At 36.5% G+C, this 23995-nt stretch overlaps 2 protein-coding genes across 4 annotated transcripts in view; one reads left to right on the top strand and one right to left on the bottom strand.

Annotated features, from left to right (window-relative positions):
- LOC140171855 (uncharacterized) overlaps positions 1-23995 on the bottom strand; it is a 384363-nt gene that overhangs the window by 150041 nt on the left and 210327 nt on the right. The gene's annotated exons all lie outside the window — the stretch shown is intronic.
- Positions 1-23995, top strand: part of LOC140170671 (uncharacterized) — a 60868-nt gene that overhangs the window by 12987 nt on the left and 23886 nt on the right. The window contains exons 5-11 of one of the 2 annotated variants that reach the window (XM_072193918.1): positions 3433-3652; positions 4159-4197; positions 6140-6271; positions 6701-6802; positions 9968-10147; positions 14807-14911; positions 16897-17001. In XM_072193918.1, the coding sequence (XP_072050019.1) occupies positions 3433-3652; positions 4159-4197; positions 6140-6271; positions 6701-6802; positions 9968-10147; positions 14807-14911; positions 16897-17001 (883 nt within the window). Of the gene's footprint in view, positions 1-3432; positions 3653-4158; positions 4198-6139; positions 6272-6700; positions 6803-9967; positions 10148-14803; positions 14912-16896; positions 17002-23995 lie in introns of both variants that reach the window. The other variant, XM_072193917.1, reaches the window with a different exon arrangement.

Below are 23995 nucleotides of genomic sequence, written 5' to 3'. Positions count from 1 at the left end.
ACTTTCACATATTTTTTAAGGAATGCATACCATGGTATTTTGGTATTTTTAAAACTTGTAAAAAGTTCAAAATAACCACGTCTCGCTATTTAACCCTAATTATGGCAACACCCATGTGGTTTGGAACAACACTGACCATTTATACAACTGATCAAATTTAATATGAAAGTAAATTTCTTTCTAATGAACTTTCATTTTCAACCTAAGGTGAAACTAGTGCTGAATTTCGAAAAAATAGGAAAATATCTGGCAACACTGTATAAACAGATGTTTTTCCCCAAGCTCAAATTAAATTTTTCATAAGACCGACGTATCATCTCAACATGATGAGGTCGATGTTTCATTTTCACACCTTTATTTTAGGAATGCATACCATTGTATTTTGGCATTTTTAAGACTGAAAAATAGCTGAAAAAGCTGAAAAAAGCTCAACATATGTTGAATTTTGAATATATGTGATAATATCTGGCAATACTGTATAGAAGGAAATATTTTCCAAACTCAAATTTAAAATTTAAATTCACATACTAAGTGTTCTTAGGTTAATTTTTAACCTTAATATTGTGTTCATTCCACAATAATTTTAAGGATGTGTACTATTTTTAAGACTTGTAAAAAGCTGGAAATATCTAAATTGCCATAATAAACGCCAGCTATGGCAACACCCATATGGCTGACCATCCCAGATGATCAAATTGAATATGAAATTAACTTTCTTTCTAAAAAGATATGTTCCGTATGAAGGTGAAGTTCCATTTTCATATCTTTTAACTTAGGGCGAGACTTGTGTTGAATTTTGAAAAAATAGGAAAATATCTGGCAACACTGTATAAACTGATGTTTTACCCCCCAGATCAAAATAACTTTTTCATAAGGCCAATGTGTCATCTCAACATGACGAGGTCGATGTTGTCTCTTTCTTTATTATAGAAATGCATTTTGGTATTTTTATGACTTGTAAAAAGTTGAAAATATCCACAAATCACAATTAAACCCCAATTATGGCAACACCCATGTGGTTTAGAACAACACTGACCATTATAACTGATCAAATTTGATATGAATAAAAACTCTCTTTCTAATAAATGTTCCTTGAAAGGATGATGTTTCATTTTCACATCATTTAACTTAAGGTGAGATTTGTGTTGAATTTGAAAAATAGGAAAATGTCTGGCAACACTGTATATACAGATGTGTTTTCCCCAAGCTCAAATGTAACTTTTTCATAAGACCAATGTATCATCTCAACATGGTGTGGTCGATGTTGAAATCGGAGCACTACCATATGGTTTATGAGCTATACAAAGTTGGTATATTTTCATACTTTGAAAAAATTGAAAAACACCCTATTTCAAATAAATGGTATAACCCACCCTGACATCTGGTGATTATTTTTATACTTTCAATGCGGCATCTAAGGTTTGACCTATTCATACCTTATAAAGAAAACAGTATATATATATTGTGTATATTAGTAACACTGGCTTCAAAACTTGACAAATTGACTGCTGAAAAATGCAAAAATTGTGAAAATAGGCCTAAAATGTAAATTTGGCTGTTACCATGGCAACGGGGATATTTTTCCGAAATTTATTTCATGTGTGTTTGTTTCAGGTCAAGGTCCATCAAATATGAAAGTTTAAAGGAAATCCATTTTTTGACCGTGGCAAACATTTGAAAAAAATTCTCCAAAATAACAGTACAGGTGAACCAGATCCAGAAGTATGCACAAGGGTAAGTAATTAATACATCTATAGATTAGTCAGTAGCCCACAAAGTGCCATCTTAAGTACAGGTGAACCAGATCCAGTAGTATGCACAACGGTAAGTAATTAATGCATCTATAGATTAGTCAGTAGCCCACAAAGTGCCATCTTAAGACATATGTAGTTTTTGGGCAGCATGATCGATATTTGGGCTGGGATTCAGGGTAATTGCAGACTATAGTCCACCTCTGCCCTAACCCTTACTCGCCCCTAACCACTAACACTACTCCTAATCTAACCCTATAGCCTGACCTGATTTTGCTGGAGCAGACTAAATAGATTCTTCAATTATCCTGCATATTCAATAAAGCTAGATACATGGCATCAGTCAAATGACCAAACCCACATTCATGATGTAGCTATAGATATATCCAGCTTCATATCTATAGAGGGATAATCCATGGATCAATTAGAAAGCAAATGAGATGTGTATATCATAAAACATACAATTAATTTGTTTACAATAAAGATACATTTATAAAAGCTATATCCTCTGACAGATGTTTTTAGGGTAGTGCTTGATCGGATTAGAAATTTCTAGCCTTTTGAAATCTTTCCAGAGTGTATTCTTGGTACCTACCAGGGTTTTCTTTGATGCACAAATAGCGCGTATATATGCTCTCCTGCACAGATCTTGAAAACTTACACAATCCAATACCCCATGGTTTCATTTAGAAAATAAACAATATTGTCAGTGGCTCCTAATTATTTTCATACACTTATTTCTGATCTCATACAAGATGAAAACAAACAGCATAAACCTGCAGACTTGCGACGTATCTACAACAGGACCTGAACTTTGCATTTTGTCACAGAGATGAAACCTCTGACCTCTGTAAAATGTTTTTTTTACCCGGTCACAGTTCATTGACATCAATGTGTTGTTGAATGAATGTACGCATGCGTTAAACAATTATGGTTGGTTAATTGCGATTCATTTAATATTTCCATCATGCAAAGAGCACTGAATTTTGAAATGCAGATGAACAACAGTGAAGAAATGCTATGATTGCACTGCATGGATGCTGAATAAGCTCCAAAATGGCACTTTTCAGGTACTTAAACCAATTGGAGTAACTAGTGTTGATACCTTTGAAACTCATGGCGTTGATGCAACTCTCAACTTTGGTTCTTGTTTGGGATTCAGCAGAGACTCTGGAAAAATGAAGGAAAAGATCCAATTTTCTCTGGAATTTTTGCTAAATTTTCCCAAATTTGGCAAAAAACCAATAAAAATTGACTAAAGGTTTTTTTGACTTTTTTGAGAAAATATTGAAACAAAACCCTTTCTTTTCATAAAATTTATCATCAATAAACCGGAATGGCTGAAAATGTACCTCGAATCCAAACTAACTGACTGAAAATGCACCGTGCCAATATAAAATTTTTATTTCGGAAATGTAGGTACCAATTTGGCATGATTTGTTTCTAATATATGACAGGAAGCAATTCAAAATAAGCAATACATAATGATTACATGTAACTAATCAAAAGCCTATCCTTAATATCGGGTTATTGTTATTTGTGTGTGTGTCTGTTTTTTTGTGTAGGTATTTATGTGGGTTATGTGTGTGGGTGCACTTCTGTGTAGGCTGTGCATGTATGCAATATTAATGTTACTAAAATTAAATGCATTTGTTGTTTATATTAATTGTATGTCATTCAGGTGTTTGAATTCATGAGCAAGACATTGGATGAGCTAAGAGTCAAATGGGCCAAAGGCATCAAGTACACAATGAGTGTGGGCTGTGTGGCTTGCAGGGAAGAAGGACAAGGAAAACTTCACCTAATACCAGTGGAAAAATGTAGCAGTGGCTCGTATCTCTGTAGTGATACAGATAAAGAGATTCCTGCTAAACGACTCTACTGGAAAGCAGTCGACACTGGTGAGTTGTCACAAAATTCAAGATGTTGAAATGCAGCGATTCCCTTCCTAAGTATCACAGGGTCACCATACTGCACAGGAATTAGGGACATATGACACAATTTTGACATGGAGTATTGGTCTGATTTTCACGGAATGGGTCATATTACAAAATGAAAGAAAGAAAAGTTTGGGAACCCCTGCATTATAATGTGTAATTAAATCGGCAGTAATGAAAAAAAACCATAATTGCAGTGAGTAGGTAATACTTGTCAATTGTTGCCAATAAGCAAACTGTTTTGCTGCCAAACAGGCAGACAGGCTTCAGCTTTAGAAGAATTTACCAAATAAAAAGCATGTGGTGTTCACCAGAAAGTGTTTGTATTTAACTCGACGCAAAAAGGCCCTGCTGGAAATATGGCTCAAGCAAGTAGACAAATTGTTATTCCCAGTGATGGCAGTTCCAACTTATACTATTTAATTTCTGATATTATTCTATTCATTTTTTGTTTGGTAACTAACATACAGGTGTATCATCCTCAACTGAAAAGCCAAAGCCTCAGCAAGGTGAGATTATAATGGATGTACATAATAATATAAAGTAGAATAAAGTAGAGGTGGCTATGTTGGCGTGAAAAGTTATATTAGTAAGGTTCCAAGTAGAGTTTCTTCCACTGATTTGGAGACATACCGAATACATGACATAAATGAGGCCCGGTCACTGAAGACCTCAGCATTGCTGGATGCATATGTTTTTGCTGACTTGGAACTTTTGCCATGTTCATGGATTATGTCTGACACAGCATATCAAGGCCTTTGGATTTATTTTGCAGCATATATCCGAATCAGTGGAACTCTACTTGGAACCTTACTTACACAATAACATATGTCCATCTCAAATTGAGCTATAACTCCTCAAAGTGGGTCAAATATGTTAATATTGACAAGTATGTGTTCCTTGTATGGTATAAAACTATTATTTTTCAGTTTATATATTTACAAGATTGACTTTTTTATTGGATGTGTCTCATGTTGCATTAGAGAGAATAGTACATGACGCTGTGTGTTTGAACTGTTATTTTGCTGCAGTAGTGGAACCAATGTATTTTAAGCATCATCATTAAGGTGTAATTAAGGATGCCAAAAAACATTGGTTCTGCTAACGTAGCAAGACAAAATGATTATTCAAGTATCACTGCACATGTACTAGAAATAGATCATTGGTGAATACCACTGGCATTGTTAACCACCATAGCTCTACCAGCCATCTTTAATATGGTGTGCATTCTTGATGAAATTGTCATAACATTCTATATGCTTTATTTGGCTGACTGCAAACCAGGCTTTGTGGATTAAACCTACTTATTTTATGTGGTCATAAAAGGCTTCAAATGGTATTCCTACAGATCCAGATTACTTGTGGTATATACCGAGGGCAACTGGCTAGGCATGATATACATGGTGCATTGGAAATTAACTATATGCTGGTTTTATATAAATAAATATTAGCATATCCCCTGCATTGCTGTTTGGTTCTTGTGACAGCATTTGGAGGTCTGGAGGAGAGAGTGTAATGTTAAGGGTAGACGAGGTATTGTTGGTCGAAGCAACCTAAAAATCGATTTTCATTATCTATATCAATATATCATTGAAAATTAACGCCTTGATGTTTTGCAAAAGTTCATTCTACAAATCATATACTTTGCACACTTGCTTAATTTATTGTTGTTAATGAGTTATGTTCGTTTTACAAAAGTGTTGTTGTTTCAGCCCTTTTTACAACGTAACTCAAGAACCGCAGCACCTATAAAAGTGTATCTGTGATATTTTAATTCTTCTACACGCTCGCTATGAATTGAGCAATGCAGTTTTTGCCAAAGTTCACTACCATTCATAAGATGCTGTGAACTACCAAATCACAACAGTTTAAAATAATTAATAACCTTAAGGGCGGGAATCAGTGTTGATGGGAAACCAGATATCGTTCCCATCAATGGCAACCAATCGCTATTTTAATGAGGTATTTCAATCCTATGTGATTTCCTATGCTGGCTATGGGTAATGGTTTTGTTTTCATGGATGCCCACACTACAAGGGAAGGGTTGTAATTTTTACCCCTGTACAACCAAAAAAGTGATATTTTACCTTAAAAATGAGGTTTGTTGTATGATAACTCCATAATGATAGGTTGTAGATAGTACGAACTATACATTTTTATTAATCTTTGATCAGATGAGTAATTTGGTATATCAGTTACTAAGATCAGAGCATTTTTAATTGTTAATACCCCTGCATGATCTTTTGTGACCTCTAGAAGTCACCAGGGGTCAAATCCAAAATGGCTCTACATCTTAAAATCAACATTGGACCTTGTACTTTCTCATACTTCTACTAGGAAGTTCCATGGTTCCCAGTTTGGGAGCTTAGCAGCTGTGCGTCATCTGTGTGGCACTCATAAAATTAATGTGTCTTATAATATCAATGTCTTTCATTTCTTTATATTATACAGGACGTCATATAATGATATCCTATAGCTGGGGGCCAAAGGATAAAGGCTTTCCATGCCAGAAGAGGATGGTATCACTCAAAGATGAACTAGTGAAGGCTGGTTTTCCAGTGTGGCTGGATGTGCAGGAGATGCGTAAGAAACAATTTGTTTGCTACATAACATTATAATATTTATTTTATGTGATGGACCGATTCATTCAAGTTAACAGATATTTTGTTATTTCCAAAACTAATTTAGTACGGTATCCTTTTATTGCAATTTAAATTGGACCAGGGTAAAATTAATTTACCGAGTAAGTTAATTTACACACAGCCCTTGATGACATCAGCTATACAATAGAGCACTATTATGCCACTATAATGCATTATTATATGTATTTATTTCTAGTTCATTAAGTTTTCATACTTAATTGATTTATGAGATAATATGGTGACTTAAAATACTGCATCTGACTTGACATCTTTACAGTGGAACAGTTTTAATCAGAAAGGGTATATTTAAGATATGATCTTGTAATCTTCTACTTTCATCAACATAAAAAATGGTACTTTTGTTTCACAGGGGGAAGCATGGATGCTCGAATGGCAGAAGCTGTGGATGGTGCTTTTGTCATTCTGCTGTGTTACTCCAAGGAATACCAACTGAGTACAAGCTGCAGAAAAGGTATGCCTAATACTAGTGTTTTGTTTAGTGGACTAAAGTGTATTAGAACTTTGTTCATCTGCAATATGTTTTATTAAAGCCATATTGTAACATTTCCATGAGAAATAGAATTGTATTGCTTTTCCACAAAATGTTATTTTTCACTATCAGATATATCCCCAATTTGGCCCAAACAGATGAGGCGGCAATACAAAGAAAATTGCTATTTTTATACCAGCTCATATGTTGCCAATACAAACCACTCCGTCTAACGTGAGTGACGTCAGTCCTTTTGATGTTATGACCTTCCTGCACGCCATGTACGTACAGTGTTCTGAACATCACAAACACTGTCGACTAATATTTTGAGCATATTAATTAAATCACATATTCAGTCGTTTTATTCGAAATCTCAGATTTTGTCAAAACTACAGCACCTGAATTCTTGATTTTTGCAGGGTGTGTTATACATTACAACCGTGTAATAAACAGTGTAAGTCGTGTAAATGTTGATCAATTTTGAGGGCATCCTCAGCAAATGTAGCAATATGGCTTTAATAAATATAATTGAGGGTCTGATGATCGCCGTGTAAAAGCGTGTGTGAAACCGATGGTTGCGAAATAAACCTAATTTTTATATTATAATTGAGGGTATGTATTTGCACACAGGTAAACACTGTTAAACGAAGGTGCTCAATTGGTGATTACAAGGATTAAACTTTTGGAATATTCAGGTGACAGGCACGCCATCATTCATTTGCAGGGCTCGAGTTAAGGCAGAAATTCCAGCTGGCCCTCTGGGCCAAATGGGACTTCCTACTGGCCCAAAAGGATCGAACTATGGCCCAAAAATCAAATTTCTGTATTGTATCTTTCATCGTCATCATCGTCATTCTCCCGCTGCGGGGCAGGCGACCGCAAGATTTCTCCATGTACAGCGATCTTTGGCAAGTGCAGCTATCTGTTCTGCTTCAATATCTTCATCATGCCCAAGTACATGTTGAATGTAGGTTATACTTAAGGTGCTTGGACATATACATAGCAGTCTTCTTTTGCCATGAGTCGGTATGTAGAGAGCATGTCAGGCTCCTGATCTGTAAGATGAAGGATGCGCCCCAGAAATTTCAGTTGGATAAGAGGCTCAGTATTGGTCATGGCATATATGCTGGGATTTGAGACATGATCTTTCCGTTTGATATTTAGCACTATCCTGAATATACATGAATTATGACCATTTACAGACTAACAAGAACCAAAAAGTAAACATTTTGACCTTTGTTGTTTTATTTGAACCGGTGTGATTGATGATATTATGCAACTTAATATTCATCTGTCATTTTGAGAGTATCATCCTCATCCATCTTAAGTTATCACTGCGCTAGGTCCAAATAAAACTTCAAAAATAAGGTGGCGAGTGTGTGTTGATCAGGTAGTTTGACAACTTCTTTCTTACGTGACTTCCGATTGGCTAACATCACCATGCAGTCAAGTTAGCGCGGTTGATAGTGTGGTTGAAAAAATGTTCTCGTGACAATAATTGCGCCAACTTGAAATTCTCCTGGACTAGGAGCTATCTGCTTAATTCGTCGGCTGTATTCCATAGTGGCGTATAGTGATTTTTGGTCATTTTTTTGAAAATTGGCACATATGTTTTTAATGATGTTCTCTTTCATTTTTTCTAAGTCTCATCAGTCATAAGTAGCTAATTAATTAGTGATTAATTCATTAAATGCGGCGTATAGTTACAACTTGACATTTTTGTATTCCATAATGGCGTATCGACCGTCGCCACTTTTTATACACATTTTATAATTATGAAATATCGGCAAAATGAAAAACATCGTATGTCATAGTGGCGTCGCGTGTCGGACCTATACGCCACTATGGAATACTGAACGACGAAAAGTAACGCCATAGGGATTACACGGCGACCGAGGTGGCGTCACGGTTAACGTAAGGTTAGGGTATTGCGTTTTGTTCGCTTTCCATAGTGACGTATAGTTTTATTGTCAGTTTGCCAGCAATAGTATGTATTTATTTTTTTGAAAAATATATAACAATAAAATCTATTTAGTTTACTACAGAAATTTCACATCATTTACAAAATATAATGAATGTCTGATTTACACAACTCGATTTTAAATTGGCATTTCTTCAAACCCGATTTTCTCGAAAAGTTGTTTATTCATGCGGCCCACTATACGCCACTATGGAATACGGACTGACGAATTGTCTTGGTTTACCTGTACTGATCCTGTACATTTTTCACCCTGATGTGGCAGTGACGTCAACGCATTGAGGCAGTTGTTTCACGCGTGTATGCATATTATATATGCAGCGCCGTTAAGCGAGTGCGTGTGTACACCAGCACTGTGAGCAAACATTAGTGATTTGAAGCTGCGCCCAATGAAATGTTCACTAACATCACTGCCATATCAGAAGGTAAGAAAGGACATAACCAACAATATGCTGAGGGACATCAGTTGAGGGACATAAAATTGACATCAAGAAAAGAATCCCAAATCACCTAAAAACTGTACAATCTTCATGTAAATGAAAAGAATTAGACACAGTAAGCAGAACAGAAATGGAAATGATCAATGGAAGAAATGCAAATATTTCTGCTCTCTACTAGACACAGAATGTGACATGAACCGAAGGAAAGGATGTGCAATCTCTGCATTTAACAAACTCACTTGTGTTTTCAACAAAAAAAGTTTTCACCACCAAAGAGTATGTACCAGCATATGTACCAGCATAGGAGAGCTAGCACTGGTTTCAGAAACTCTGCAGTTAGTCAGCACCAATCATTTGTTTGACAATGAGGATGTCAAAATATTAGATTGTGAAAGCAGATGGTTTGAGAGAGGAGTCAAAGAAGCTATTTACGTTAAACAAGGCCAAAACTTGGGAGGCGGGCTACGTCACCATTTGGCACGTGCCTTCTGTTCAGTGATCAAGAAGATCCCTGATGTTTGGCTCATCTTCGACCTGTGATGCAATATCCGATTCACAGATCAAGAAACTTTTGTCGCCTTAACATCAGTTGGCCTGATGATGCATCCGAGATAGGATGTGAAATATTCACACTAATAAAAACATAAGTCCAGCAGATTGTAATCTTAAATTCATAGTTAATACCTGGATGAATGATAATCTTCACAATCGTATTATTATTATTTACAGAGGCCCAATATGCTAGCTACCAAGGTAAAGAAATCATTCCTCTCAAATTTGACAACCACAGACCTGATGGCTGGTTAGGACTTCTTATCTGCAACTTACTCTATCATGATGTGCGTTCTGAAAGTGCCATGCTGGAAAACTTGCCTAACATCATAAAAGACATCAATGCCTGTCCTGAAGGTAGGTACCCACAGCAAGTATTACTTGTTTTTAATTAATTAAATATTGAGAAAGCAATCATTTTGTAGTTTTACCAATATACCCTCAACTAGAACTTTTGCTGCACATCAAAATACATGTACATGCTATTCTAGCAACTAACCAACCAATATACCATTACAGGTGAGAGCTACAATATATCCTGGTCAAAAATAGTTGCATCACATATTGGCCAAAAATAGCAGTTTTAGGGTGTTTTTGTATACTGTGACAATCAAGACCAAAGACTTGTACTAAGACTAATTCTGAATGCTTAGACTTGTGCCAAGTCTTTGAATTTTGTGACTGCAATTGTAAAAAATCATGCAAAATTGCATGTTCTGGCCCATTCGCCCCCTCTCCCCAAATGCAAAATATTAAAATTTGACTTTAATTGCCAGATAAAACTAACTATTCTGTATTTTTCTGGAATGAGTAAATACTGTTAAATTCAGGGCCTAGATTTTCGTCTTGGTTTGCGAGAATCAAAATCCATCATAGTCACTGCACTAATACTTTATGATACAATGAGAGAAGTTGATTCTTGCAACCGAATCTTACGAGAATCATTACGAGAATCGCTTCCGTGATTCTTGTCGAAATCTATATAGGCCCTGAAATGTGTTACAATTGTGTACTTCTGAAGCTATAGATGAGTTGACCTCTATCAAGTGACATCATTGCCAGGCAGTTTGTCAGCAGTTCCCATTGTTTATTGCCCGGCAGTATGTGGGGCCCACATTGTGGGCGCATCATATTTTGTTCAGGACCTGTTCTTTTGGAACTCCCGCCACATCACAATACGTCGGCTGTATTCCATAGTGGCGTATAGTGATTTTTGGTCCTTTTTTTGAAAATTGGCACATATGTTTTTTAATTATGTTCTCTTTCATTTTTTCTAAGTCTCATCAGTCATAATTAGGTAATTAATTAGTAGTTAATTAATTAAATGTATGTATAGTTACAAAGTGACATTTTTCAGTATTCCATAGTGGCGTATCGACCATACGCCACTTTTTATACACATTTTATAATTATGAAATATCGGCAAAATGAAAAACATCGTATGTCATAGTGGCGTGACACGTATCGGACCTATACGCCACTATGGAATCTGAACGACTAAAAAGTAACACCATAGGGATTACACGGCGACGAGGTGGCGTACAGTTAACGTTAGGTTAGGGTATTGGGTTTTGTTCGTTTTCCATAGTGACGTATAGTTTTATTTTCAGTTTTGCCAGCAATAGTATGTATTTATTTCTTTTGAAAAATATATAACAATAAAATCTATTTAGTTTACTACAGAAATTTCACATCATTTACAAAATATAATGAATGTCTGATTTACACAACTCGATTTTAAATTGGCATTTCTTCAAACCCGATTTTCTCGAAAAGTTGTTTATTCATGGCGCCCACTATACGCCACTATGGAATACGGACTGACGAATAAGGCTAATTGCTGTCAAAGTTATATAATAATCGGATTAACTACCATGGCAATAGATTAATACATTTTTTGATTAGATCGGCCTGCAGTACAAGCAGGTTGCACTCATCATCTGTGTATGTCTGCAATCATAGATTGAATATAATGCCGCTCTTTTCAAAGATACAAATCTTACAGGTGCGACGATTAGCATTTCTTTGACATCAATGGTTCAATGCATAGGTACCGTGTGAACATTGTTGTGCAGGGCTATCTATTCAAAAATTGTATTCATCTATATTGCTATGGTAATTAATCCTGTTACATCATCACTTCGACGGCGAATTGAACAGTGTAGTGGTTGTATGCAGTTCGCTCAAGCATATCAACTAAAATATGCCAGTCCCTTGCCTTTGTTGATAAACATTGAGGTCTACTCATATATACATTGTCAGGATTGCTTATTTATATCTCTGTAAAATCAATAGTTTACCAATCAATGCAACTTCTGGAACAAAAACAATGTGGTCAGGGTTTAGCTGCTCAGTTTCTTATATTTTAACCCTCAGCCCTATGTCACAGCAAAAACCCCAGTTTTTCAGTCTGGTCATGGCAAGTGTACTATTCCTGTTCTCTGATCAATGAACCTTTGTGAATGCATTAGTTTATGAATGGTCTTTTGATCAGGAGATTGAGGTCGAGTTTGGTATTTTTGTGTGTATTTATAATGGGATAAGCACTACATACAGGAATACATGTTATTTTTGTCTCCTATATGTATCACACTAGTATATGATAAAAGGTTGTTAAAATGATGGTGAGGGGGTGATAGAGTTACGCAATCTAATGTTCAGATATCGTTAGGCCTATATTTTTAGAGAATAGATTGGTATAGCTATATATTTTACCTTTATAGTTTTATGTAAAAAGAAGCTATGTTTTTGCTATGTAAAAAATGCGCATACAGGTTGTAATATGGGTGGTTGTGAAGAAATTCCAACCAAAAGGCCATTTATTCCGTAAAGGAAAAAAGACACCTGAGTTTCTCTATTTTTGAGACACTATAGAAAGCTATATCGTAGGACACGTTTCGGTCAATGGTGATCAAGACTTAGTTGATCTTTTTATTAATCTCATCAGCTACATTTTGCTCAGCTTAATTTCAAGATCACCTAGTATTTTGGTATATTTGTTCACAGTTGAAACATAAATCTGCATAGCTATATAACTTAGGTCTAAAATGCCTAACTTTTTGACATTGGCAATTTGGTCCATTTTTAGTGACAGATTTTTCTCTAAAAATGGAAAATGCAATGTCTATTATGGCATTGTGTAGGCCTATATATGCTAGCATTCAGTGACAGAAATCATGTTCTACTATGAAAATTAAGCATGAGTGGTTTTGATTTCATTAAAATGGATGTCTTTTCTTTATTAGAAAAGAGTAGACCTATTAGTAGGCCTACACATATCATGATAATGAAAATCTAGTTGGGTACAATAGGTATAAAGTTTGTATTTGGTATAAATTGAGGCATTTTTTTCTTTTTATCTAAAACTTAGCAATTAATTTGCATGATATATAGCTATACCAATCAATTCTCTAAAAATATAGGCATACCGATATCTGAACATTAGATTGTGTAACTCTATCACTCCCTCACCATGGTGCAAAGATAAAAAGATATTATAGGCCGATATCCATCACTGTTCTTCAATCATGATGATGGACGTCCCATAGACAGTATAAAAGGATCTATGGACGTACAGTACATATCCAATACACTGCGTGCCCTCTACTTGCCTCCCTCAACCTGATTTCTGCACAAACGGATCTCTTTGCAACAAGAAACCTCATTTACCACAGAATTTATTACCCCGAAATAGTTGGAATGACAACACCCAGGTGTTGGTATTGCCCAACCCTAGCAATGTTGCCCTTCCCTTTTATTATTTCCAAAATTCACTGCCAGACAGCGAGATGTTAAGATATCGGTTATTCAAGAACCATGATCAATTTTGTGGACAAATTTTGTAAAAAATAGCAATGTATTGTCTTGCCAGATTATTGTGTTTTAAAGGACGATGCAAGAGACGCCAAAGTAAATCAGTTATGGGTTTCTCCTCGTAAATTCACATTCAGAGCAGACTGGGATTTGTTTTCCTGTCATCTCTTTCGTTCTAGACGATTTTTTTTATACATGTTCTGATATAATTAGTAAACTTAGAATTGATTTTACACTTGACTATAGGGCAGGGGAAATGTTCACAAATTGGTTCCCTTGTACACTTCTTATTTATAGCAAGGGATCAAATGTCACATTTTGGATCCTGTGTGCAGTTTTGTGTGTTGTGTTCCTTTACCTGTTTACCTGTCTTCATGGGGTTTTCTGACCCAGCAATCTTTGCGTGGGACCACCGGGCCACTGCTTAAATCTGTCCCTGGTATACGTGTTTGCATCATCACCATAAAGCATATTGCTGATAGGCAAAATTTGTTCACACTAAGCATTCTGGGGTAGAAAGGGGCACAAATTCTAAACCCAGAATGCACCATTTTGCCTATCTATATATACTTTTTAGGCCTTCAACTTAATTGGCAGAGTTGAAGATGCCAGCATTGGGCAATTAAGAGTTGGTGGACAGCAACTCATCTTTAGTTTCTTTTGCATCTGATTTCATGCACTTTGGGCCACATGAACATTGTTGTCAGCTTCCATGACAGCAGATAATGCCTACATGGAAGTCACCTATCAAATACCATGTTTGCATCAATTATTTGTCTGGCATTGTGAAACATTTTGCTTTTCATGCCCCTTGGTATATTGCGTAGTTCCAAAGGCAAAAGTTATATATTTTTCATAATGTCCTCCAAACAACTGATGTGGAGGTATTAACCTCTAAGCCAAAACTGATAAGTGAAGATGTTGATGCATGATATTGAATGTTTAGAAAAGCCTTTAGTGATTTCTTCAAATAAAATGTTGAAAAAAACACTTAAAATATTAAATTTTGTGTTTTCTTGTGTTGGAGAAAAAAAAAACTTAAACAAAAAAAAACATTCTACATTTGTAGACTCTCAGATCTGCCACTTCAAACAGACTTCCTCATTTCTCATCTTATTTAACAGTTGCTTATATTGCATCCCAATGAAAGTTTGCAAATACACAAAATAATCATGTGTATTTTTAACAATTTTTTATCAGTAGTACCCGTAGCAGTAGGAAAGCCCAGTGAACCAGAGTCAACCAATGGTGATCGATCAGACAAAACTTCACCAGAAGAAAAAGAACCTTCATCTGAAGCTGCAGATGGTAAGTGCACCTAAGAGATTAGCAAGGTCCAAAAGTCACATCTAAGTCTTGATACCAGTGATACCGGAGATGGGCTACTTTGTCATCAGATGTGCTATTTTCCAAACCAGCCTGAAATATTACCACTATAACTAGTAGTGGTCGCATACTGACCGAGACAAAATTGACAACATTTGCGATGTTCATCTTTCGTTTGATCTTTTTTAAGCCACAATAATGGTAATAAGGATAATGATTCTCCTTATTTTGGCCCATTTCAGCATTAGCTACAAATTTCAGGTCAATTCATTTTGGTAGCTGGTCAGTTGGAACATTTTGCAATTTTATCCACCTTGGACATGCTTCCCGGTACACCGCTGATTAATATACCATGTGTCGTAAGTCCGTTCCACCTATATTCCGACTTCCCCTAGCGTAGCATCAATATGGAAGTACCCCCTCTGTTTATTTGCCTTTGGGCTACTATGAATCTTAAGGCTCATTGCAGCGAAAAAAATATGTCGGCCGTTGGTCTAGATTTTTAAAGCTAATTTTGTATGTTTTGACGGATTTAAAGGTCTGCAGACCTCGGATTTCAATGAAAAAAACAACAATAACCGAGATTTGCATACCTTCAGAGATTATCGACCATAAAGAGACAACAACTTCAAATAAATTGCTAAGTGACATTTGTATTAATCTAAAACAATAACCAGTAACAAATTAATATCACATTAATTGTATAAGTTTAATTTAAAGCATGTTAAGTGGTTTTCTTATGGGGGAGGAACAGACTTATGATACACGGTATAGACACTAAGACAGTGCCTTATAGTACCAATACATCAAAACCAATGTTACACATAAAATATATGGACAGGTTACTTTCAGACAGGACAGGTTAATTTTGCGGACTAGTTGCTTTTCTGCTGAATTTTTCACACTGCTTGACACATAGAAGAGGAGAAGATATTAAATAGTAGCTATATAGATCTAGCACCGGGGGACCATATAGGGAACCATGACAAGCCCTAGCTCTATCCGCCGGTCCTAACCTACACACTTAAATGTTCGATGACCTTGCATTGGTTTAGTTGGTTTACAAAAGTTACCACTCGTTCACCCACTTGCTGGTCGCTTCGCGGCCGCACGCTTTGTGCATCCCCCTGCGAGGAACTAGAACTAGTTCTATATCAATCACAAACTTCAAATACTCCATTTTCCATTGCACTCACGCACATATCCCACTGGCAGTGCTGATAAACGCGAGCATATATTGCGCGCACTGACCACCTCGACTCACCATTTTATATATTATATAAGATGACATAGATATTTTTCAATTTATTTTCCTAGCAATATAAATTTAAGTGGAAAATGGAATTTACATATGAGGTTTATAAAACAAATATTGAATGTTTTTAAATAATTGGCAAAGCCTTGTTGAATGGAACAGTCCATATTTTAACCTCATGAAAATATTCTTACCATTATATTCATAAACATTCAATATTTGTTTAATAATCACACTTTGTGAATGTAGCTTGGGAATTGTTCCAAAAGTAGTATTTACCAGATGGCCAAGCATAAAAATTTCATTCATTTGAATTTGTATTATTTTTGATCTATGAGATTGTGACTATGGATGTCCTATATAATCAGCCTCAAAATGTCACTTTCGTTGGGATCACTAAATGGGCCTTTAAAAAAGACTCTTGTGTATAAATATGGGTAGAATTTCCAAGGTAGAACAAAATTATAACTGAAAAAATGTGTGTGTTATTCTTGTGTTGGTGTTTTTTTTTTTTCAAAACACATTCTGCATTGACTTTTCAGACATACCACTTTTTTTTTTGGGGGGGTCTTACCAGTCTTCAATATTCCTCATTTCTCATCTTATTTAACACTTGTCACATTTTCTAATTACATCCTAGTGAAAGTTTGCAAATATACACAATAATCATGTGTATTTGATTAATTTGAAACAAAATGTATTGTTGTTTTAGATGATGATGAGCCAGCAGCACCCGTAGTAGAGCCCAAAGAACCCGAGTCAGCAAAAGATAATTCACAAGACCAACCAGCAGCAGCAGCAGCAGCAGAATCACCCAGTAAGTGTATTCTAAGGGACTAGTGGACTAATGATGGTTTCATACTTTCTGCTGCTGATCGGTGTAACGCTTCATCATGCCGCTTGTATATTTCTGCAAACAGAGCGGCACACCACCGAGCTGCAGCGGCATGACTGTGAAAGCCAATGTTGCTGCTCTGCACCACTCCAAAATCGTATTTTGTTCTTGTACGTCACGCCGACACCGCTCCGAGTTGACTTGAGCAAAGCAGTGGAGTGATCGATATAGCGGCTTGCCGCTGATCAGCGCTAGCATTTCTGGTGCGACTGCGCAATGAAGCAAAATCATTGTCTGAGTGGCAAAGCGGCAAGCAGCAGAAGTATGAAACCAGCATTGGTCAAAAAGCCACATCTATTATTACCAAGCAGGTAGATGGCTTGATGCACTAAAGAGAGGAGGATATTAATTGGTTGCTAGATCACAAACATAGGAACCTATAGAGACCGATATCACCCTTTATCACATAATCATTCCCTGGGGATCACTCCATTATCACACTGTGAATGTAGCTTGGGAATTGTTCAAGAAGTTATTATTATTTACTAGATGGTCAAACATAAAATTATTTACTAATGCTAGTGAATACATAATGAATTTATTTTCAAATTATGAGATTGTGACTTTCATGGGTGTCTGGTGTTCAGTCTCAAAATGTCTGAAAAGTTATGCAGCCTTATATGAAAATGCACTTTTTGCACATGCATTTGCAGAGAGAACTTCTTTTTGGTAGGAACGCAGATCTGTGCAAAGAGCATATAACTTAATCAGTTCAAAGTATACAGGCTGTATCAAAATGATTGGTACCCACCAATTTTGATGTTTATTGTAAAGCCTGCCTCTTCCAAATGCAACATTGGATACTCTTGAAATGTCCAGAATGTCTTTTTTCAAAGTGCTACCTTTCAAAGTGATACTTTTATAAGCAATTCAAAATATGATAAAAGATATCAAAATCGGGAACTTGTCAGGAAACAGGTTTTGTACTGCAAACTTAATTAACTATATTAGGTTCATCCAGTGGCAGTGGAAGCATTAATATTTAGCAAGCATATTTTATGCCGGTTTACTGCGAAAAATTCAATTTCAAACTTTCTTTACCCAAAATGAAGATGAATGCTGGTATTCAATGGGCCAGGTTGCACGAAGCATGTAAAATTTTCCAATGTTACCTAATTATTTTGCCCCAAAACACTGTTATCTGGGCTAGAAAAGAAGATGCATATGACAATTATTGATTTATTTCTTCTTTTAGGATTTTTAGGGGTGGTCCTGATGCAAAAACTTACAGGGGAAGTGTGTTCCGTCTCTCCCCCTACTTCCACCACCTGTAGGTTCAACATATTTAAACTCAGGTACTTTTTGTCTGATGGAACACAAGGTTCCATCAGACTTGGTGCCCCCCAAAATGTGTAACTTTGGATGTATTCTTTAGCATGTGATTGCCTTGGTGCCATAGCAGCCCTTAGCAGAATTGCCTTGCTGCCTTCACAAATGCCCAAATGAACTTTTTTTTCCTGCCAACAGGACTTGGGATTTCAGGGTTGGGTTCCAGGCTGCACCATTAAATGTAGTTCCAGTAACTGTAACTCGTCATACCTAGAGTTACAGTACACTCTATTGCTATCTTTTCCACAAATAAGAAACATTACAATACGTGGGCTCATTTTGGGCTCTAAGGATGTAGCTGAGGAACTCTCTCAAGGACAGTTTGGGCATGCGCTGATGATTTTAATCCCATTGTACCAGGGTTTGGACGTGCCTGGATGATTTTAATCCCACTGTACTAGTCTATACTCACAAAGTTCAGGTAATTGATCTACATTGATCTCATCTTTTGGGTGGGTTCAAAATTCCCTGAGCTGGAAAAACCTGCAAACTTCATGGGAGCTTCCAATTAATTATGCTAGTGCAGTGTGGATTCCCAGTAGTCAATCCGATATTGATAAGATTGAAAATCTTCAGCTTCAGATGGCGCGTCACATTCTCAAAGCCCCGCAATACACCACGTGCAGCGCTCTATGGCGATTTGGGATGGGTCCCTATTTCCACGATTCAGAATTCTTTCAGAGTAAAATATTTTGCTCGTGTTATTGATTTGGAATCTCATCGCTGGCCAAAATTGCTTTTGAACACGATGATGAGCTTAAACACCGAGCCTAACAAGCTGCGTTACAAATTCTTAAATAGTGTCCAAAATATCTTAAACGAATGTGATTTAGATGACGTCATCGCTTCCTGCGCAAAGGTCGGAAAACCTCCTCGTAATCCACATTGGGTGAATTCGATTAAATGTAGTATTTATAATATCTTTAATAACAAATGGAAAGAGGACGCTCAAACTAAATCTTCACTCGTTGATTACTTAACAATTAAAGACGCTCCATATATGGAGACATATCTTTTAGATGCAACTGACTTTCATGGCGCTTCGTTGAAATTCAAAATTCGCTCTAACACTCTCCCGTTAGACAGTAAAATTTGTAAATGGACACCAGACAATGATGGTATTTGTAAATTATGTAATATTGATCGAGAGGATGTAAAACACTTCCTTTTCACTTAACACAATCAGGGCTGATGAATACAGTAAACTTGAGAAAGAGCTAATCAATTTAAATGGTATAGATATTTGGGAATTATTCATCTCTGGTAACTTAGACGTAAAGTATAATATGACCCTTGGAAGTGTAAAATTGTTTGATAATATAAGTAAGGCAGAAGATTTCTATCACACCTTTGATAAATTCTGCAAATCCTTCGTAAAAAGAGCATGGAAGGCAAGATCCGAATTGAGTTTGAACGGTACTGATATTTAATGTATTTATTTGTATGTGGTGAATTCTGCGTTGCTAGCTAAACTGTATAATTGTGTATTTTTTTATATTTTGTTTATTTTCCTGTTTACAACCCATTTCAAGTCAACTTGGGTTGAGACAGGCAATTTCTTTTGCTTTTGTTTTTATAATTTTGCATGTATATTTAATTGTGTTTAAATTTGTTTCTATATATATATTGTTTTTGAACGCACAGCTGGTTAGGCGTGTGCCACTGATATAAAAGTGTATGTTCCAATAAATAAATAAATAAAATAAATAATTTACTTAGTGCAAAAGTGGTCAAAATATTGCTCTGCAAAATGTCTTGATTTTCATGATTTGGATTTATAATATTGAGCAGCATTCTACTTGTGATGTTTCTACACTGTGTAGAGAGGGTCTACAGCATCTTTGAGGTAAAACTGACAAATACAAGGTATATTTCTTGATGCTTAAAGTTTGGATTTCTTAAACGTACAGTGCATCCCTATGTACCGCTGCAAGACTTCAGGTCCGTAGATGTCATTATGTTTATGATAAAGACTGAAGTCTTGCTGGCAGGACTACATTAAATGCTGCCTGTTAACTCGTAGTGCATGTTTGTAGAGACAATCTCTGCCGGGTGGTAGTTGGTGTGACAGAAGCCCGGTACAGAAGAGGTTGTATCTGAGCTCATTGACATCACAGGTGCTTGATTTTGCTGTACACAGCAAGCAAGTAAACTCTTCCAGCTTGCTGAATATAGCTCTGGAGTTAGAATCCATCACAGGTGGATCACAGCATCACAGATTTCCTTGTCAGACTTGAGGATTTTCATTTAGCTTTCCCTTATCTGCCAGCAAATGTACTCATCCTATCACACCCTGTAAATGAGTGCATTGAAATAAGTGCATCACACATATCTGATCCAATTGTAGTTACCAACATGTACTAATCTAGTCTGTGTTTGAGTGCTACACTTTTGATAAAGGGAGATCATGATTCTGTTATTGATCAGAGGACACACATTTGTGTCCTCTGAACTAATCATGCACTATTGATTTGCAGCCTTATTCAGATGCATGAGCAGCAAAAGGTGACCATTCTTGAGTGTATTTCTGTTGTCTCCATTCATTGCAGAGAAATCTGATGAGACTGGTCTTATTAGGCTATTCCATTTAAAATCCACACTACCCCTGTGGAAGATTTTGGAAATATCTTCCACAGAGGGAGTATGAATTTTAAATGGAATGAACACATCTGGCAGCTCCGTTTGAAACTCACCTTACCTCTGTGGAAGATTCAGATTGAATCTTCTCAGAGTGGGTATGAAATTCAAATTGAGCTGCCTAATGTGTTCATTTCATTTGAAATGCATCCCATGTGAAAGATATTTCAGAAATCTTCCACAGGGGTAGTGTGGATTTTAAATAGAATAGCCCATTCTCTATGGGTGAATTTCTCGACGCGTGGCTTAGCAGTTGGCTTGTCTAGCCTCAAGGCTTAAGAGGTTGTAAGAACAGGCTTAACTGAAAACACGTTTCCCGACGCACGGCTACCATAGCCTCGAGGCTTCATTAGCCTGTGGGCCAGGCTTGTAGGACTAGCCCCAGGCTTCGGTAAAATTTGCATTTCTCGAAATCAGTCTTCTGTAGCCGTAGCATGCGCAAGCCTGTTAGACCAGGCTTACAGCGGCTTTTATTTTCATGGCCCTGCCTCAGAGCAGGTCTTAGGTCGTAAGCCTTGGTCTATTTCAATTTACAAATTGTTTAAATATTTTTGACGGTCTTTTAATTAACATGAGTAAGCAGTGGCGTAACTAATGGGGGGATGCGCCCCCGATTTGAACCCTTGCCCCTGCTTGCCCCCCCCAATGAAAAAAGGTAAATTAGGCCTAGGCTACTTCTGAGAGTTATTAATTAACCTCATTGGTCATTTTAACCTTAAAAACTTTTAAGGTTAAATAAATTGCATTTATTCCACTTTTGTACCATATGTCACCAGTTTAGCTATGGTATCTGTACCATAATTTTACGCCATAAACTTCTTTTGTCGCCAAAAGGTACTGCATTCACTATACTTCAAGACAATTATTCCACCCACACCCCCCCCCATGTCAAAAAGAAATCTACGCCACTGTTCCGGGGACACATTCCAAGTAGATCCCATAACTCCTCAGCCCCCGTGTCGCCCAGTGCAACAAGGGTGTTGACGTGTAAAACCCAAATAGCATGAACGATGCCCGCCCCTCATTTATTATGTTTGCCCCTGCTTGCCCCCCCCAAATGAAAATGTCTAGTTACGCCACTGTGAGTAAGTAATTGTTCGATTTAGTTGAACATTTCAGCATTTTATTTTAGTGTTCATTTGAGTGAATTGAAATGTTTTTAAATTGCTGTTGCTATCATAAGGCCTACTCATTTTGAATGATGAATTTTTTGAGCAACAAATATATGGTAATTTAAAAAAAAAACTTCTTACATCATCATCATCATCATGACATCATCATCATCATCATCATCATCATCATCATCATCATCATCATGAAGACCTATATGATTCCACCTGTCCCTATCCAAGCCTTTAGTTTGATACTTGTATCTGATCTTTTCATAAGTATTACAATATTATTTTGGAGTGCTTATAATAATCATACCAGGTTGGACATCAATTTAATACAATAGAAGTAGGACAAAATTGGTAAAGATATAGTAAATATTTGACACGAAACAATAATGCTTGCAGTGTTAAAACAGAATTTACAGATAAGATGCATATATGCCATATCTTCTACTTAATAATTATAAATATTGCACCAACAGATAACTTCATCTGAAAAGACTACTGAAAATATCAGTAGTAGATAGCACGTTGGTTGACAAATAATGTTTGGTTATGTTTTTGCACCAAAATATCCTTAAATAATGTTTTACTTTTGACAAACATTCGAATGATTTATTTGAAATGTGAAACAATTTGCTTTGCTTTTTAGGAAATCACAGTTTCCATTCCATTAGGCTTACAGTTTTACCCTTTTTGGGATGCAAAGAAAAAATCACAAGTAAAAAGTATAGAGGTATCGTTCATACAAGTTGGACTCATAAAAAGTCAAGTGGAAAGAAAATATACATAAAAGACACAAAAACAGACACAATATTCTTGCATCAAGTTGTGTACAGTATATTTAAATGCCCAAGCACTAGACCGTGGGTCTTGGCTAGTCTTTGCGCTGGGAACATTGCGATAATGAGACGGCAACCTTGTTAGTACGGTAAACCGTGAAGGACGACAGCTTATGCACATCTACCTCCAACAGCCTATACAATTAAGTGGCTGGTAGAACGGGACGAGGTTGTCAAGCATTAAGCCTGCAAGGCCACTAAGACTAGGTTGAATTGGCGTTTAAGAAATCCGATTAGAGTTAAGACTCGGACTTCTAGAGCGGGCTAGGCTTAGTAGCTTAGTAGCTTAGTAAACTAAGACTCCTATCGAGAAACTTGCCCTTAATGGCTCAAACACTTCCACCATTATTGCTTGTGTGATCTGATTGGAATATATCCTGTAAATGAAGACCATACTCTTTTCCTCTTATAAGCATTTCTGTATTCTTGATAGACATATTTTGATAGGTGTCAAAGACTATGTCATTGTCAATCCTTGAACCCTCTTTCACAGCCATTGAAAAACTGGTTTATGCTATTTCTCCAAAGGTAGGCTGTGCAACTTTAATTCCATCAATGTTAACTGCTGAATCACTCGGCATAGCCTGTGCTGGCACAACGTCCTTTTGAAGGTTTGCTACTAGATAGAGCTGCCTTGTTGGTTTTCCTTAAATCCATATTGTAACATTTGCTGAAGAGGAAGCCTCAATGTTTGGGGGGATGGTTCATACACTCATCCCCCAATGTTGACACCTGTATACATGTGGGTTTCTGACCAAATTAACCTCATTTTTGGTCATTTAAGCCACAAAAGTGTCAATTTTTGCACGCTTCGCACAAATTTATTCTGCTTTTGAACCATATTTCACCAGTTTAGCTTCAATATGGCAAAATATTTTGCACACTTCGCGTGCATTTGTACCAGAAACATATTTTGTCACCAAAAGGTGCTGGATTCACATTACTTTCCAAACCCATCCCCCAGGTCAAAAAGAAATCTACGCCACTGATGATAGA

This window comes from Amphiura filiformis, chromosome 15 (genome assembly GCF_039555335.1).
Source record: "Amphiura filiformis chromosome 15, Afil_fr2py, whole genome shotgun sequence".
Lineage (NCBI taxonomy): Eukaryota > Metazoa > Echinodermata > Ophiuroidea > Amphilepidida > Amphiuridae > Amphiura > Amphiura filiformis.
The sequence above is the reverse complement of the archived record's forward strand: the minus strand, read 5'-3'. Positions and strand labels throughout refer to the sequence as shown.